The sequence below is a fragment of the Leucoraja erinacea genome, chromosome 18 (genome assembly GCF_028641065.1).
Source record: "Leucoraja erinacea ecotype New England chromosome 18, Leri_hhj_1, whole genome shotgun sequence".
Taxonomy (NCBI): Eukaryota; Metazoa; Chordata; class Chondrichthyes; order Rajiformes; family Rajidae; genus Leucoraja; species Leucoraja erinaceus.
In genome coordinates this window covers 32,803,241-32,822,063 of record NC_073394.1, presented here as the reverse complement: position 1 = coordinate 32,822,063, position 18,823 = coordinate 32,803,241, and the positions used below count along the sequence as shown (strand labels likewise).

Below are 18,823 nucleotides of genomic sequence, written 5' to 3'. Positions count from 1 at the left end.
ATACCTTCACTTTGTCTCTAGCTATCACGTCGGGACTGGGTAACTGGCTGTGGAGTAGGCGGGTGACTAGACACTAAGTAATTGGGTTTAGAGAGGGGTTGAAAGTGAGGTGTGTTGGAGCTAGACTCCCTCTTGCAAGCATCCGGAATAAAAGCTGAGCTGCAAACCTCTGACGCTCACTCAGAATTGTAAGAATGCTCCATCCCAGCAGATTGCATCAAAGGCTGGAAGCAACACATCATTTGTCTTTGAAGCAGACATATCTGCAAACTAGCCCAGCATGGTGCCTCTTCACTCACTGTACATCAGCACCTGAAGGATACTGATGGTGGCTATGGAAACTGCTCCTATAGTTATTCTGCCGCACATCTGATACCAGGAGCTTATGCACCTTAATCTTGGATCTTATGCACCTTAACGGGGAAAAGGCAAGCCCACAGTTTAAACTCTGATCCTTAGCTGTGGCCTGCAATGGTCCTGGCACTCTAGGCTGACCCCACACCCCATCTCAATCACTTGCAGAGATCTCATGCAAATTTGTTTTTACTATTTAATTTATGGCAGGACATGGTTGGCAGGTCAGACAGCATCTGTGGAGAAAGAAGCTGAGTTAATATTTCAGGTCAATGATCTTTGATCAGTTTCTCCCTCCATAGATGCTGCCTGGCCTGCTGAGTGTTTCCAGCATCTCTTGCTTCCATTTCAAAACTTCCAGCATCTGGGATTTTTTTTATCACTTTCAAGGATATCGGGGGGTTGTTGGAGAGAGGGAGTGATGGGGCAGGGTGCTGGGAGTAGTGGGGGAGGAGGGGATCAGGAAATGGTGTGCTTTGTGTGGAAGTATTGGCTTTTGTAAGAGCAGTGCATCGGTTTGCAAGATTTCCCCAACTGTTTCACACTTCACTGGACGTTTTCATCCCATCTGACAATTTGCTACTAATTCCATCACATTCTCCCTCCTGCTCCAAAAGTATTAATATTCCATTTTACTCTTGGCTGGGCTGCCCCATTCATTCTTGGCAACTCGCGTAAGCAACCAACACCTTCACTGGTCAAGCTCAGCTGACATATGGTCCCTCCCGAATCCACTACCCAGTTTCCACCAAAGGACCCACAGGGAAGGGACCTCTCACTTGTTGGATTACGGGTGGCTGTGGGAATATCTCCCGACACGATCTTCTCATCTTCCAACCCTCTCAGTTCCTGGCAGTCGTCCCAGGTACCATTTCACAGCCTCCACACTTCTTCTCTCCCCTCCACACTATTTCTCTTCCCAACGCACTGCATTTGACAATCCATTAGCGGTGGGGATACTCTCTCTCTCACACACACACACACACACACACACACACACACACACACACACACACACCACGCACACACACACACACACACACACACACACACACACACACATACACGCACACACACACACACTCACACACACGGACACACACACACACGCACGCACGCACACACACACACACGCACGCACACAAGCAGATTCCTACACCTGCTAAACTTTAACTATCAAAAGGCAAACCAAGTTCTTTTAGGGAGTTTGGAAAGCTGAGGTTAAGAAGTTACTTGAACATATAAAAATTATGGCGTAAAAACTAAGAACAATTAACAGCCAATGTCGCCCGATTGCTTCAAAGTAGTATGTGCACTAAATATCATGCAAGATTTACATTAGACACAAGTACAAAATTTAATAATAGTCCACAGTATTACAACAGCTCAAGGAGACACTCTGAGAAAGTAGAAAACCAGTTAACACTGAACAGCATGAACCAACTGCATCCTTGAAGCCAATTCAAATCTGCTTCAAAGATTGCTCTCCGGGAGATTCTTCCATCTGTGGAATCTCTCAGCAGAGAGCTTTTGAAATCTAATTGCACCGAGTGCAATAGAGTATGCCTGTTATACAAGGCGAACGATGTTTTTAAATAAAAATTCACCCATCCCCTGCACACGAGGGTTAGGATGCTCAGGTAGAGTCTACGTCTGCAATCCTCGTGCCAAGGATTGGCAGCAGAAGACATTCCTGAGCCAAATATCCTCCCTCACTTCTTTGTGGCCGAACCGAGCCCCAGGACATTGGGCATCATTTGGCACTCTTGTGAAACTTTGAGACATTTGAATTGGCAGAGAGAAAAGTTCGACATAAGACTTGTGCTTGTCCATGGTGCTGGTGTCTCAGGCAGGGTCTGGGGAACGGGTTGTGTACGGAGAATATTTACCCAGCACCATTCTACCCAGTGGGCGGATGGGCACCATCAAAGGCAAAACATTCACAGTTGAGAATGACTGCTTTGCCCTCGTTTGGGTCAAGAGCCCAGATTTACCCATGTTGGCTGCTGTCATTACAAGGGGTGGGGTGTCAAGTGGGATGGGTTCAGGGGTAACAAAACAATTCACCTACTCACCCCTACCCTCCCAACCTAGCAAGGCAACTCAAGCTAGTAAGGTTTTTAGTTTGAACTGGATAGTCGGGGGTGGATTAGTCAGGTGCCTAAGCTGCTTTTAGTTAAAGTAAGTGATGATTAGAATTAGGCACCTGGTTGAAGGAGATATATGCAAGATATTGGGTCAGCATGGATCTGGCACCATGGTCCAAGATCAATGTTTGAAGAGCTCGATAACGGGGTCAGCTGAGAACTCCATCTTGCTGGTGATGTGGACTTACAAAGGTTGGGACGCGCCATTGAGAAGTATCTCCGAAGCTCCCCACCTCGGCAATGGCCGTCGCAGAAGCTGCCTGGCCTGAGCCAAAGGTGGGTGAACTTCAGCTATTCCTCGCATGAGCAGCCCCAACTCTGTCTTGTGCTTGCGGGTCTCCCGAGAGGTGCGGGGACATGGGAAGAATATGTGGAAGCATTGGGAGAAAAGGAGAGGCTGGGCCAGTGGGCGGCTCTGTCAGGATACCCAGTGTCCTGGACATCTTGGCCGCTGGGATATTGAACCTTGTCCCCCCTCTCAGGCCCCTCGGGGGACCCAAAATGAGGGAAGCTGGTGCGAATCTGTCAGGATCTGTTTCCCCCAGGGCCTGTCAGGTTGAGGGATTCGGGACAGGGAGAGGATCTGCATTGTCCCGAGGCAGTGAAGGTCCAGGCTAGTGTGGAGCTGGCACTGCAGGTTATTCCTCCACCCTCTCCCCCAACGGCAGGCCCCTGGGCAAATACTGAAGCTTGATCTACGAGGAAGTGCTCAGCTTTGCCTGTTGGCTGCTCTGATTGCATTGAGGCACATTGCCCAGAGCACAGTGCGAGGGACATGCCCGGGGGGGGGGGGTGGGGAGAGAGAGAGGGGGAAAACAGAACTGGGGGAGTACATCGCTGGACTAATGCACTTGCGGCTCTCACTAATGGCAGTGTCACGCATTAAACCAGATCACTTCCCTGAGAATGGCCTGTGCCAACCAGTTAGGTCTAAACGATGTGCTTGATTACAATACAAGTCGGCAAAACCAGTAGAGCAAAGAGAAGAGGGTTAAACCCCGGGTGTGCAACAATGTCATTGTCTTCCCTTACAACATAAACAACTCACATTACTCTCAGGCAGGGCAAGGGGTAGTGGTGAGACACATACACGGTGCCTGGGCTGCTTGTAGTCTTGTGCTTACAAACTTGCTTCTTCGAACTGGGCTCCTTCCTCTTTCCCGAGTGGCCGTATGGAGACCTGTAAAGAACTATGCAGTAACTGGTAAAACCCCAGGCGTCCCCCTTCACCAGCTCACTACTCGGACTTTGCACTAACCACATTTTACATAAAAGTACAATTGAGATTTTTTGACGTGTTATTATTTGCTTGTTTCCTGTCGGACGAACGGTTTTCAGCAGAAGAGCTTCGGGGGGGGGGGGGGGGGGGGGGGGGGGTTGGGGGGGGGGGGGATGGTGAGGGGGAGGTTGGACCTCATGGGTGACGGGATCAGGGTTCCCCAATCTCCTCAGCTCTCCCGGTTCCAAGGTTCCTCCTCAACAATTGTGTAGTCGGCAGCTGTGCCATTGGTGGCCTTGGTTACCTGGAAGTAATTATGAGGGAAGTCTAACTCAAGGGGAGCACGGCAGGGGGAACAGCGAGAAGCATGGATGTCGTTAGAATGAAATACAACATACAACATAGAAAAGTACAGCATGGTAACAGGCTCTTTGACCCACGATGACCGAGCCAAATCAGATGCTAAGATAAACTAACCACGTCTGGCTGTACGATCCATATCCCACCATACTCTTCAGATCCATATGCCTATTAAAAGCCTCTTGAATGCCGTTATTGTATCTGCCTCCACCGCCATCCAGGTACCATCACTATCTGAGTTAAAAAAAAAACTTGCCCTGCACATCTCCTTTAAGCGTTGACACTCTCACCCTAAAGTTATGCCATCTCGCCTTTGGCATTTCTACTCCGGGAAAAAGTTCTGTCGGTCTTCCCTATCTGTGGCTCTCGATTATATATACTCCTTTCAAGCCTCTCCTCGACCTCTGGCGTTCTAGAGAAAACAATTCAAGTTTGTCCAACCTCTCCTTGTTGCTCATACCCCCAAATTTAGGCAACATTCTGGTCAACCTCTTCCGCACCCTCTCCAAAACCTCCACATCCTTCTGTTGTTGAGGCAACCAGAACTGCTCAAAGCTTTCCGTAAAAAGGACAAATCAATGTAGTTAATAAAATCCCGCATCCTATTGATCCGATTCACTCTGTTCAGCCGCAGTCTTCTTCTTAACTGGGAATATTGTAGAGCCGGGGGCTGGAGCGTTCATACGGACACTTGCTCCAATTCCTTCTATTCTTTATTACAGCACTTCCCACATGAAAACTAGAGGTACATGTGACCCTGGGAAACAGTTGGGCAATAATGGATCAGCTGATTATCATAGATTTACGTTCTCCCAATGGTTGATTAGAAATGGAGAGATGTATAAATTGGGCAGCACAGTGGCACAGCGATAGAGTTGCCGCCTTACAGCGCCAAGGACCCGGGTTTGATCCTGACTATGGGTGATGTCTGTACGGAGTTTGCACGTTGTCCCCGTGACTGCCTGCGTTTTCTCCAGGTGCTCCATTCCTCACAAACTTCAAAGATGTACAGGTTAGTAGGTTATTTGGCTTGGTATAATTGTAAATTGCCCCTAGTGTGTGTTTGATAGTGTAAGTGTGTGTGTGTGTGTGTGGGGGGGGGGGATCATTGGTCGGCACAGACCTGGTGGGCCGAAGGGCCTGTATGTCTAAACCAAACTAAACTGGAATGGGCTTTACTGACTGAAGTCATTCGTATCTTCTGAGGATGTGCCGAGGAAGTATAAAGGCTGCTATTAGAAACTCCCTCAGTCATTACGGAGTTACTGTAACTACTCTGCAAGGGAAAAGTGAGCTGGTGGGTTTAAATTCAATTATGTTACAAATAAGAGACTTTGAATTTCTCTAGCCTGCTCCTCTTGCAGCTTGTACAGCACCAAGACACTTCTCAGGTGCCAGAACACACACCCTATCCCAGGACCACTGGAACAGAGAGACAGGAGACTTTACAGGAGAGAGCATGCACCAATACCACACAGACAGGCGATGGATGAAGTGAAGGGACACAAACAATGGTGGGGATACACCACTTACATTGCAGGCAAAATGACTGAACAAATGTGATGTGCATGATTTGTACAGAGTCCCTATACCCCAAAAGACCAGGGCTTCATACAGACAGGCGACTCAATCACTGGCCCCTTGTCAGTGCCTAGACTTGTCTCAAATAGTTTCAGAGGACCCTTCTTTCAGGATAAAGGAGTCTTCATATCTGGTTATCCAGGGTTGCAGAACACAGTTCCTATCACTAAGCCTCACCCCAAAGCCTGGGATTGGCCTGACACTTATCTTTTCGCTAGGCATGATCCAAACCCTTCCCTTGCACCACCTCCAGCTCCCATCCAGACCCCATGCATCAAACCAGCTCCCACGCCCCCTGTCCCCAATGGATCGACAAGCTAGCCCTACCCGTCCCAATCACCGGGCAGTCCAAGCACCCACACAATGAGATTTCCACCTCACACCACTGAGTCATACAGATGGAGATCTTCAGCCCAACGTGTCCACATTGACCAACATGTCCCATCTATACTAGTTCCACCTGCCTGCTTTTGGCCCATATCCCCCCAAAACCTGTCCTATCCATGTACTTGTCTAATTGTTTCTGAAATGTTGTGATAGTCCCTGCGATAATGAGACCCTTTATGTGTAAAAGGAGCCCCTCAGGTTCCTTTTAAATCTTTTCCCCTTTAAAACATGGCCAACAATTACAGCCCTCGCCCAACTACTCATTCCTTGCAGCCTCATCACCAGCACAATCTATAGCCGAATGCTCTGTCCCCATTACCCAACTTGCTCAATCGCCCAACAGCCTGATCAACCCCTCAATCCCAAATCAACCTCCTACCCTATCGCTCAATGGATCAATATCACCCAATACCCCCATTATCCTGATCCACACCCGTTCACTCCCCCCCCCCCAACCTCTGATTGGTTCCCTATTCAATCCAGCACCCTAACACCCTACCACCCTACACCCCTTATCTGAAGAAGGGTCTCGACCCGAAACGTCACCCATTCCTTCTATCCAGAGATGCTGCCTGTCCCGCTGAGTTACTCCAGCATCTTGTGTCTACCCCCCCATCACCCTTCATCCTGATCAATATCCACACCTGATTACCCCCACCCCCCCAGTCCCCAACAACCCCGCCTACTCCCAATGCCCCCTAACACCCACCTCATCACCAAATGTCCCCAAACACCCTACAGCACCATCCTTCACTCTGATCACCCGACACTTCCAACACAAGAGTGCCCATTCCACACTCACCCAACCCTCCATTACCTGCCAACTCCCAGCACCCAACAACCTCAATAACCCCCAAAACAATCATCATTCTCACTCATCACCCCAACCCCACCACTGAATGTCCCACCCCTGGTCAGTTAACACCTCCCACCCCCTTGATCACCCTCAACCCACTGATCATCCCTCACCTCCACTTCACCCTCCAATTTAGACTGTGCCCTCCATTTCCTATGGTGCGGCTGCAGTCCGGGATCTCATGGGTTTGGCATCTCTCTGTGCCTTGGGTGTATTGGGACCACCAGTGGCCAACACCACTCACTCTCCTCATTGCTACTGTACTCAGACTCAGCAGGAGAGTGGCCACCCCCTTCCACACACACCTTGTAGAGCAAAGGCGAGAGACAGGGAATGTTGAATTGGCCCAAATCCTGAGCTACCCCTCAGATACCATCCCCTCTTGCAATTGACCTCACCTTCCTTGCTGTGGGAATGGCCCCAGCATTAAAAAAAATAAAAACATCTCAATAACTTAAAGTGCCATAATTTACATAGATCAGCACAAAAATACTTCAATCTAAATATATTTCACCTATAAATATTCACAGGCCTTTATCAAAAGGCTTTTGGTCATGTGGCCTTAAACCCAGGCATCCAGGCTCTGGGAAGGTCCGATGGGGGATAGTGTTGTATCCGTCCCTTTGCCACTTCTGCCAATGTCTAGCCACAGTGACTGTTGGGGTATGCAGTGACCAGTACAACAAACAGCAGGAAATGGAGACAGCTGGACACAAACAGGCACTGTTAAATGCAGGTCTCGATATCTGTGTATGTCAAATATACCTTGGCCTCTCCTGGCTGGGCAGAGTTGTCTGAGTAATTGGCCTGGCTCGCGGTGTTTTCGTAGTGGGTCTTGATGCCTTCGTGCATGAAGGATGTCTTGGCCATTCTCCCGTCCTCGAGCAGGGCATGCTGGGCGTCGATGTTCGCCAGCTCCTCCCTCGACAGGTGGTAGACGATGCCGGCCCCGAACGAGTCGCCCACAACATTCACCGAGGTCCTCATCCTGTCCCTGCGACACAACGGGCAAAAGACAAGGTCAGCCGCCTCTCTGTCCGGTTACCATGCCAACCAGGCCCGAGCACGGTCAGAAACAGGTAGGGCCAGTTGCATTGCTGCCGCATCTCATCTAACTGAGCCCAATCTGCCGTGAGAGATTGGGCACAGTCAGGCTTGGGCTAATGATTCCAATTTATTTTGAAATGTGTCCCCTTGTGTCTGAATTGTATTAGTGTCGAGCCAATTTGCTGTTGAGGAGGGGAAGTAGTTGAAGAGATTTGCAGTTTTGGGATGTAGGTTATCTGGGCATTGGTGTTTAGTGCTAGAGTAAGAGTTGGGATTAGAACACAAAAATGGTTCCTTCGACCTCTATGTCCATGCCAACCATTTTGCCCATCTACACTAATCACATTTGTCCACATCAAGACAGTATCCCTTCTGTGCCTTGACAGTGTTTGTCTAAATGCCTGTTAAATAGTCAGTCTGAAGAAGGGTCTCGACCCAAAACGACATCCATTCCTTCTATCCAGAGATGCTGCCTGTCCCACTGAGTTACTCCAGCGCTTTGTGTCTATCTTCTTAAACATGTTCTTTGTATCTGATTCCACCAGCGCATTCCAGTATGAACCACTCTCTTGCTTACTTTTCAGGGCCTCTTTTCCTCTCACCTTAAACCAGTGCCCTCTTCTTTCTGATACCCCTCCCATGGGAAAAACACCCTGACTATCTAACCTCTCTGAATCTTTTATAGTTTTATCAGGGCATCACTCAGCTTCCTGCAGAAAATAACAAATAGCTGAAAATGATAAAATGATGGAAATTAAAACAGAACATACTCCAGAAAAAACAAGGGTATCCAATCTCTCCCTCATAACGGAAGTCCCAATCCAGCTAATGTCCTGCTGAGTCATAGTCATAGTTATATTGCACGAAACAGGACCTTCGGCCCATTTCTTCCACGCCGACCAAATGCCCCATTTAAGCTAATCCCATTTTCCCGTGTTTGGCCCATATCCCTTTAAACCTTTCCTATCCATGTACCTTTTAAGTGTCTTTTAAATGCTGTTACAGTACCTGCCTCAACTACCTCATATGGCAGCTCACTACATATACCCACTAACCTCTGTGTGAAAAAGATCCCCCTCATGTTCCTATTAAATCTTTCCCCTCTCACCTTAAACCTGTGTCCTCTGACCCTTGTTTCTCCCACTCACTATGGGTGAAAGACTTTGCATTTCCCCTATCTATTCCCCTCACGATCTTATGCACCTCTATAAGATCACCCCTCAGCCTCCTGCGCTCCAAGGAATAAAGTCCTAGCTTGCCCAACCTCTCCCTGTAGCTCAGGTCCTCGAGTCCTGGCAACTTCCTTGCAAATCTTCTCTGCATATACAGTATTTTGGCTCAGTTTGCCTTACTCCACTCATCCAGTCCTGCTTGTCGAACAGGTTTTGCCATCTTACAGCACTTTTCAGACACCAAGAGCATAATGTGCTGGTCAATGGCCCCATTAGGGTATTTCAACTTGCCTTATCATAGACATTTGCATTATAACTGCACCCCCCCTCACTCTAGTTTTCAGGGGTAAAGGAGGTGATACCCCTGCACCTTCTTTCCCCCTGAAAACTAACTTCTATTTCTCCCTTTCCTAGTTCTGAAACCCAAAATATTGACTCCTTCCACAATTGCTGCCTGACCCATTGAGTTTTTCCCAGCATTATCTGTTTTAATTTTGGGTTCCCATCAATTTCAGCAATTTACTATTTTCTTTGCCACTCAGGTATCCCAAGCTTTGGGTCTAAAATCACGACAATAGAAGGATTTACAGCAGGGATGATTTTACTTACAGCAGCCAGTCGACGGCCACAAGGAGGCTGATGTCTTGAGTGGGGAGGCCGACGGCGGTGAGAATCAGCAGCATGGTGACCAGCCCAGCACTGGGGATACTGGCCGCTCCAATACTGGCCAGGGTTGCTGTCAGACTGCAATACAAACAAGAGCACCAGTATTTTTATTGCAGGCAGCCACTACTTCTGTTCATTAGGTCACGAGTGTTTTATTGTCATATGCTCCAGCCCTTGTGATTGTGTGGGCTTTCCCTGGGTGCTCCAGTTTCCTCCCACAAATTCCAAAGACGTATTGGTTTGTAGGTTAATTGGCATGGGTAAAATTGTCCCAGGTGTGTAGGATAGTGTTAGTGTACGGGGTGATCATTGGTTGTGGGTCAATGGGCCTAGTTCCGAACTGTGTGTCTAAAGTCCAAAATTGACACGTAAGTTCTGCAAGATGGAGAAAAAAAAAAGTTGTGCAAAGAACAAGACATTAGTACAACACAGCTGGAACACAGTGCTGCCTTCAATCTTGCTCTTTTGATGGAGGGCTGCAGACAGCGATGGTTTTGAGCATACCTCACAGTCACTATCTGCCCCGCATCCAAATGGATATTGTTCATCTGGGCGATAAATATGGCAGCCACAGCCTCGTAGAGGGCAGTCCCGTCCATGTTGATGGTGGCCCCGACTGGGAGAACAAATCGGGTCACCCGCTTGTCAATACCCAGGTTCTCCTCCAGACAGCGGAAGGTGACGGGCAGGGTCCCAGCACTGGAAAACACAACGCACGCCATCATCGTCCTTACCCCCACACCCGCACACTCATTACCCTCCGCACTGGTTAACGCTGACCACTTTAGCTCTCCCCTGTGTCAGCCGTCACGCCTCTGGGCCACAGCGGGTGCTGCAGCTGCTCTCTCTGCTTCAGTGTTCCAGTTCTTGAGGCGTTGCACCAAATGCCACCGCCAACCCACTCCTTCCTATTCCTACCCCTTGTCTCACCTCCACAGACACATCTTCCCTCCCATGCTCCCCTTCCTCACTCTGCTCCAATCTCATGCATTACTCCCCCCACCCCACCCCCCCCCCCCCCCCCCCCCCCCCCCCCCCCCGTCACCTCAGACAACAACATTGCTTTAGTGTGCAGGGAGCTATGCTGCCCAGGAACTTCCAGCCAGACTGTTGCAAACTTCTACAAAGTTTGCTGAAGTGTTCACTATCAACTTTGACTGAGGAAGATATTGATTTTCATTTTCTGAACCCAGATAAGAAATTTCCTATTAATTTTAAGGCAGGTTGACACTGTTCGTATTTTACATAATATGGGGCATTTCTCTCCGATTATATGCTATATCAGCAAGAATATTCATCAATCACTGCTGATTCTGGGAGCATTGGAGCTGTGCATCTTGAGATCCTTCCTTCCCCTCTCTGAAGGCACCAAAACTGTCAACAAGTAGGTGTGGGAGTGTCCCTTAGAACGTGGAATCACACAAGTGTGTATCCTCTCCCTAAAGCAACAATGAAGCTGAATGGAGATAGATTCACAGAGCTATCGAGCACAGGCCAGGTCCTCCGTGCCGACCAAGATGCCTATATAAGGTGGTGTCATTTCCTTGTGTTTGGCCCACATCCGTCCAATCATTGGAGACAGGTCATTACTACTGCCTCTTCCCCCATGTACCCACCACCCAATGTGTGAAAAACATTTAGCTCAGATCCCCATGAAGTCTTTCACCTCGCACCTTAAGCATATGCCCTCTAGTTTTAGACTCTCCTACCCTGACAAAAACTATGGGTGGCACGCTGGCGCAGCCATAGAGTTGCTGCCTTACAGCGCCAGAGTCCCGGGTTCGACCCTGACTACGGGTGCTGTCTGTTTGGAGTTTGTACGTTCTCCCCATGGCTGCATGGGTGCTCCAGCTTCCACCCACACTCCAAAAGGGTACAGGTTTGTAGGTTAATTGACTTTGGTAAATATTGTAAATTGTCCCTAGGATAGTGCTGGTGTATGTGGATATCTGAGAGGGCTTTGTGTACGAGTCGGCAGGGACTCGGTGGGCCGAAGGGCCTGTTTCCATGCTGCATCTCTAAACTAAACTAAACTATGACTATCTGATCTATCCGTGACCACGATGACTCTATAAGGGCCCCACTCAGATGGGTTTGTACCTGGATGCCGTCCCAAGAGCAGTGATCCAGGCCTGGAAGATGCCTGCTAAGAAGGAGAAAGGATTTTTCCTGGTTATTGAAAAGTACATCAGCGGTAAAATGATGCCTCCGTGGATGATAAGGCCAGTGATTACCGTCACCATGTACATGCCCAGTTGCCTGGCCACCACCTCCAAGTCTTTTATGGCCACAATCTTTCCACAAATCAGACAGGCGATACCCAGGGGCGAATACCTTAATAACACAAAGCACAGATCAAGAGTTAGAGAGAAACATAGAAACATTGGTGCAGGAGGAGGACATTCGGCCCTTTGAGCCAGCACCGCCATTGATCATGGCTGATCATCTAAAATCAGTACCCCATTCCTGCTTTTTCCCCCATATCCCTTGATTCCGTTAGCTCTAAGAGCTAAATCTAACTCTCTCTGGAAAACTTCCTACTGTGGCAGAGAATTCCACAGATTCACAACTCTCTAGGTGAAGAAGTTTTTCCTCATCTCAGTACTAAATGGCCTACCCCTTATTCTTTGTAGTTACCCCTTAGTCCGCCCACCTTTAACACAGGCCTGCTGGGCAGCATTAAATAGTACTTCTCGGGCCTTGCTGTGCACACGGTATGCTGGTGGACATCATCCGAAAACAGGCCTCAGTGATTTCTAGTCCAGAACTTATCTTGGTTGAAACCAGCCAGATATTATTTCAAAAAGCTCTTGAAACTCAGAGGCAAGATCTTTGAGGGTGACACGGAGGGGCAGCAAGGAAAGCTGCTGCCTCAGAGCTCCAGTGACCCAGGTTCAATACTGACCATGGGTGTTGTGTGTGTACGTGTGTGCAGTTTACCTGACACATTGGCATCATTGCTTGTGTCCTCACCTCCTTGTCAACATATGGGGGAGGTGCAGGAACAGGGGCTACCATGATCTACAATAATAGGGCCAGTCAGCTGTGGAGGAACCGGTCTGTGACCAATAAACTCTGAAGCTGTGCGGGTACTAGGTCTCTGTGAAATGTACAGGCCGTGAGGATTTTTCCCAGATAGTGAGAGAGAAAGAGAGAGGGGGAGAAAGAGAGTGGGTAAGAGTGTGTGAGGGAGAGGGTAAATGAGAGATAGAGAGAGAAAAAGGGAAAGGCAAGTCAAAGAGATGGGGAGAAAGAGGGAAGATAGAGGTGTGGAAAGTGAAAGGGAGAGAGCCTGAGAGTGTGTGTGTGTGTGTGTGTGTGTGAGAGAGAGAGAGAGAGCGAGAGAGAGAGAGAGAGAGCGTGAGAGAGAGAGAGAGAGAGAGAGAGAGAGAGAGAGAGAGGAGTGTGAGATAGGGACAGCAAGATGGAGAAATAGAGACATGCTTTGCTAGTCAAACCATCTTTATCACACAGAGAGTGGTGAGTGTAGGATTCTCTGCCTCAGAGGGCGGTGGAGGCCAGTTCTCTGGATACTTTCAAGAGAGAGTTAGATAGGGCTCTTAAAAATAGCGGAGTCAGGAGATATGGGGAGAAGGCAGGAACGGGATACTGATTGTGGATGATCAGCCATGATCACATTGAATGGCGGTGCTGGCTTGTAGGGTCGAATGGCCTACTCCTGCACTATTGTCTATTGTATATCTTTGGGGTGGCAGAGTTGTTGCCTTCCAGCGCCAGAGACCCGGGTTCGATCTGACCTAGGGCTGATGTAGGCTAATTGGCTTCGGTAAAAAAATTGCTAATTTCCCTTGTGTGTAGGAGAGCGTCAGTGTACAGAGTGATCGCTGGTCACCCACGGACTCGGTGGGACACAGGGTCTGTTTCCGCACTGTATCACTCAATTCTAAACTAAACCTCCTTTCTTCTCTGAAGAAAATTAAATCAGTTTAGCTTATTGCCATGTGTCCGAGGTACAGTGAAAAGCTTTTGTTGCCTGCTAACCAGTCAGCAGAAAGACAATACATGATTACAATCGATCCATTTACAGTATAGATACACGATAAGGGAATAACATATAGCGCAAGGTAAAGCCAGCAAAGCCCAATCATGGATAGTCCGAGGGTCACCAGATAGGTAGATAGTAGTTCAGCACTGTTCTCTGGTTGTGATTCATGTTTCATATCGTCAAATCTGCTATGTTGATTCTCCCCTAAGTTGTGCCATCTACTTCTAATGCCTGATTTAGCAGTTGGAGCATTCGTCTGGTATCCAAAGAGAGGTGACAATTATTTCAGTCACCCAGGGACTGTAATAGCTTTTTGGTCAGTACACAGACCTTGGTTCATACTGAGCAAGGGTGGACCTGCAACAGTCACTAAGGTCAGTCTATAGACGATATGAGTTAGGATTTGTGAAGGACATTGTGAGCAACAGAGTCAACCTCGATACCAATGGTTGACCAATGACCAATGGTTTATTTGCACACAATGCACTGATTTGGAATGGTTAACAACACAGTAACATGAGGAGGATCATAGATTTCCTTAACCATTCAGTGAGGTTGAGGTTTAATGGGGATCTTGCTTCCCATCATCCAACTTGCTCCATGTATCCTCGTCGTAAGCATCTACCAATTTAAAGTTTTGCTAAGTACTTTTGGGCGATAAGAATCTTCAGCATTGGTGGGGTAAAAAGTTTAAGATGCTCACAATGTTATTTGTGCAAAATGCTGCTGGTTTCTGGCTTCGATTTTCGTTATACGGCTAACATTTACGACAGGACAGAATGTGAGGAGAATAGATTACAAAGTAAATTAATGGGGGAATGATATTGGTCTGTGGGCCGGCACAAAATCGATGGGCCAAATGCCCTCCTGCGATGTCATAGGGAAAATGATAACTCCACTACACTGCCTTGTGCTGATGGTCATCTGCCTTATCAACTCTCCCTCATATACTCACTTCTCCTCCCTTTAGAAGTCCTTGTGTTGCTCACCTCATCTATTCCATGTTGTCATGGTTCCCCAATTAGAGATTTTCCTGATCTCCTTGATGGATTAATGTGAAAGGTCCACTGTTTAACTAACTAGATGCCGTGGATTTTTCAGCTGTGGATTCTCTATTTGATGGACGACAAATGCCATAAATCACTTAACCCACGTACAGCTTGGTTGTTAATGAGGAAAGGAAAGTGAATATCTCTTTAAATGCATCAGGTGGAACTGCAGTGGCTGGTAACACCGAAGATAAACACAAAATGGTGGAGTAACTCAGTGGGCTGGGCAGCGTCTCTGGAGAACCCGAAACGTCATCTATTCCTTTTCTCCAGACATGCTGCGTGACCCGCTGAGTTACTCCAGCATTTTGTGCTTATCTTCTCTGTAAATGCACCCAGCCACGATCACACCTTGATTTCAGAGAGGGGGCAGAGCAGGTCCGTATGGGGGAATTGTAGACTGAATGGGTGTATAAACAGTGAATGATCTCACAGCTCTTACCACATGATCATTATCACCAGCTTCATGATGATCTCGTTGAGGATGTTGAAGAACTCCACCATTAGCTGCGCCCTCTCCCCCATTTTGCCCATGGCAATGCCAAAAGCAATGAAGAAGCCAATCACACCTGTAATATTGTGAGAGTGGATGAGCAAGTCATAGATCGATAGATAGATAGATAGATATTCCCAATCTCGTTCCCTGCACACATCGCCAATCTCAATAACACCATTCACACAGCACCTTCAGTGTCAGGAAACATGCCACAACGCTTCACAGGAGCGAGAACACACACAAACGTGAATCGCACAGGAGAGGTGCAGGAATATGGACGAAAGGTGGATCAAGGAGAAGGTTTCACAGAACGCCACCAACAACTACAGTGAAGACAGAAACAGAGAGTTTAGGAAGGAAGGGGAGAGACAGTCCTTGCTCAAGAATTAAAATCCATAATACTCAGGGCCACCACTAGAAAGGTTGAGGCTGATTTTAAAACCATTGTACGAGCACTTAATCAGTTTAGCATTTTGGCCACACCTCATTGAATCTGTTCCTTGTGCTCCTTGTATCCATCTGCCCTTTGTAATCAACAGAAATGATCAAGGGAGTTTTCTCCAACAGGCAGCTGTACTTATTTCTAATGGGAAGTTCCTTTCACATGAGGATTTCCTAAGGGCCTGTCCCACAATGCGAGTTCACACAAGAGCTCTCCCAAGTTTTAAAAGAACATCAAACTCCTGGTACCTCATCACGAGTATTTTTTTACTCTTGGAAAATTTTCACACTGTTGAAAAAACTTCACGTTTCCTGAGTACCTGCCGTTAGCATTACGAGCCGCTACGAGACATCCACGAGCTCCGACGTACCCGCTACGTACATTCTACGCACTTTCCACGAGTTTCATTTTTTTTTAAACCCGGGAGAGCTCGTGGGTGAACTCGCATCGTCGGACAGGCCCTTTAGTGTCTAGTTTGTTTATTTGAGTGTTTCAATTGCAGGATGTCCCTTGATGCTGTTTTTTTTTTAAAAGGGAATCTTCAACATAGGGGGTTTACTATAACAAACAGCATGGCCTCATCGAAATCGAAATTTAGCTGGGATTTGTGCTTATGCTGTTTCCCCTACACAACAGTGGAGCCGAGCATTGGTGGACACAAAATTGCCAAGACTGACAGGGAAAGATTCAGAGGGGGGACAACAGGACAGTCAATACAACATGGAAACAGGCCGCAAAAGCAAAAGGATCGCCTAAAATATCCCTTCTAGTGAACGAGTCAGATTCCTTCCCAACACAAAAGTTTGTAATGTTCTCATGTCCCTAATATTCTCCCTCCTCACTCAAATAGGCGTATTTATGTCTGTCTGTCTGTCTGTCTCTCGCTGTTGCTACCTCAGGAATAAATGAGCATCTCTATCTCCACGTGTGCCTGTATGAGCAGCAATAATAACAATGCTGATGTCTCCCTGTTGCTCTGTGTGTGGTACATGACCTAGACTGGACAATGCTATGAGGGCCCATGGACAATAACCAGGGTGCTAGCCTGCCCAGGCGGCTGCAGAATAAGATGTATATCCTCCCATCTATGATCTCTGGCCCGTCACGAGATACGGAAGCATGAATGTTGACATGACCTTACCCAACACATTCATCCCATCCTTGTACTGTAAGCCCTTTGTGATCGTGTAGCTAGGTCCATCCGGTTCTCCAAGGGTCTCATTCACAACTTCCATCATGATCGCCGAGACGTTGGTAATGCTCTGATCCTCAGGATTCTCCACTTTACTGGTGACTGTTTGTATCTATTGGCAGGGACACAGTTAGAGGACAACTAATCAACCATGCACCCGATCATAAACATCCTGGAGCTAAAAGGTTCAAGATTCCATTTCATCGCTCCAGGTTCAGGGATTTGTTCAGAAATAGAGGACTTTGGGTTATAAACGTACACATTTACAAATATATGATATGGGAGTAGCATTTCCTCTTGCTTATTCCACCATTCACGAAGATATGACACAACACTGCATCTCTACCTGTCCCCAATAACTCTTAACCCCTCTTGTTTATTAAGAATCTATTTACGTCTGCCTTAAATATCTTTAAACATTCTGCCGTCGCTGGTTGTTGAGGGAGACGACCATCTGGCAGAAGCCACAGTAGCTTGAAACCACACGCCACTAGACTCCGGCACAGCTTCTTCCTCTGGGTTATCGGCCTTCTGAATGTTCCTTCCATAAGCTAGGGTAGTGTACGATTCACCACTACCCAATTGAGGACATTGGACTTAGTTTATAGAAATGATGTGCAACAATATAAAACTATATTCTGCACTCTGTACTGTATCTTCCCCATTGCTCTGTCTGTTGCATAGCTTATATAGATACAGCTTATCCATATCATTAATATAAATAGTAAGAAGCTGGGCCCCAGCCACGTTGTGGCATTTCACCTTTAGTCTTAGTTTTAGAGATAATGTGTGGAAAAAGCCTCCAAATTCTCTCTGTTACGGGGAAACCGGAACTGCACAGAATACTCCAAATGCAGCCTAACCAAGTCCTATACAATTGCAACATGATTTCCTGACTTATATTCAATGCCCAGATTGATGCAGGCAAGCATTCCTTTATCATTTTAAATATCACATTAAATCATCCTTGAATCTTCAACAGTCCTGGACACCTATTTTACCCACTTTAGCCCCAATACTAATCTGCCAATGGGGTTTGTGTGAATTAACTTACTGTCAAGGCACTGTGAACCAGGTTTCAGTGCTACTTTAGAAAAGAGGATGGTAGTTTGCAGTCTGGGTGAGTGTAGGGTGAAAGATCCTCGGTCTGAGAAAAGAAGACCTGGCAATTTGTTTCAATCGGCTGCTCGGTACAGCTCTGCTCTCACCAGATCTAGGTGTTGCAGTGGGAAGTTCAGCACCACATTACCAGTGTCTCTAGCATTTGTTTCAGGATCTGCATGGTCTGCTTACATACTATACAGAGTTTTCCCAAGAGCCATAAATTTGTGCAGCATGAAAACTTTGACCCAACTTGTCCACACTGACCAAGATGTCCCATCCACACTAGTCCCACCTGCCTGTGTTTGACGCATATCATTCTAAACCTTTCCTATCCAGGTACCTGCCCAAATGTATTTTAATGTCATCGAACTCCTGCCTACACTAATCCAACACTAATCCCTTTTATTCTCCCTATATTCCAATCCCCACTCCACCACTCGGGACAATTTACAGAGGCTAATTGTCCTGCCCACCTGCAGATCTTTAGGATGTGGGAGGAAACTGGGGCACTCAAGGGAAACCCATGCTGGAGGTGGGAAAAGGCCAGAACAAATCAGGCTCGGCAACTGATGACCTCAGGAAGGGTGGAGTCCATAGTGGCCCATTGTTGGCTGCGGAAGATTTGCTAACAAGAGGGATACAAGGATGTGAACATTGTGGAACCTGTAGGACGACTGTAGTGGGGGAGGGGAGGAGAGAGGGGAGGGGAGGGAATGCAGGAGTTATTTGCAATTAGAGAAATCAA

The 18,823-nt window shown here is 47.4% G+C and overlaps 1 protein-coding gene across 5 annotated transcripts in view; it reads right to left on the bottom strand.

The window, feature by feature from the left end:
* Positions 1 to 1,462: 1,462 nt before the first annotated feature.
* Positions 1,463 to 18,823, bottom strand: part of slc1a2b (solute carrier family 1 member 2b) — a 93,724-nt gene continuing 76,363 nt past the window's right edge. For 4 of the 5 annotated variants that reach the window (XM_055649755.1, XM_055649753.1, XM_055649756.1 and 1 more), the window contains exons 5-11: positions 16,924 to 17,086; positions 15,287 to 15,413; positions 11,890 to 12,123; positions 10,294 to 10,488; positions 9,733 to 9,867; positions 7,670 to 7,898; positions 3,890 to 4,024 (exon numbers count right to left, since the gene is read on the bottom strand). In XM_055649755.1, coding sequence (XP_055505730.1) covers positions 3,950 to 4,024; positions 7,670 to 7,898; positions 9,733 to 9,867; positions 10,294 to 10,488; positions 11,890 to 12,123; positions 15,287 to 15,413; positions 16,924 to 17,086 — 1,158 coding nt within the window. In that variant the 3' untranslated portion in view covers positions 3,890 to 3,949. Of the gene's footprint in view, positions 3,682 to 3,889; positions 4,025 to 7,669; positions 7,899 to 9,732; positions 9,868 to 10,293; positions 10,489 to 11,889; positions 12,124 to 15,286; positions 15,414 to 16,923; positions 17,087 to 18,823 lie in introns of those variants that run through there. The other variant, XM_055649757.1, reaches the window with a different exon arrangement.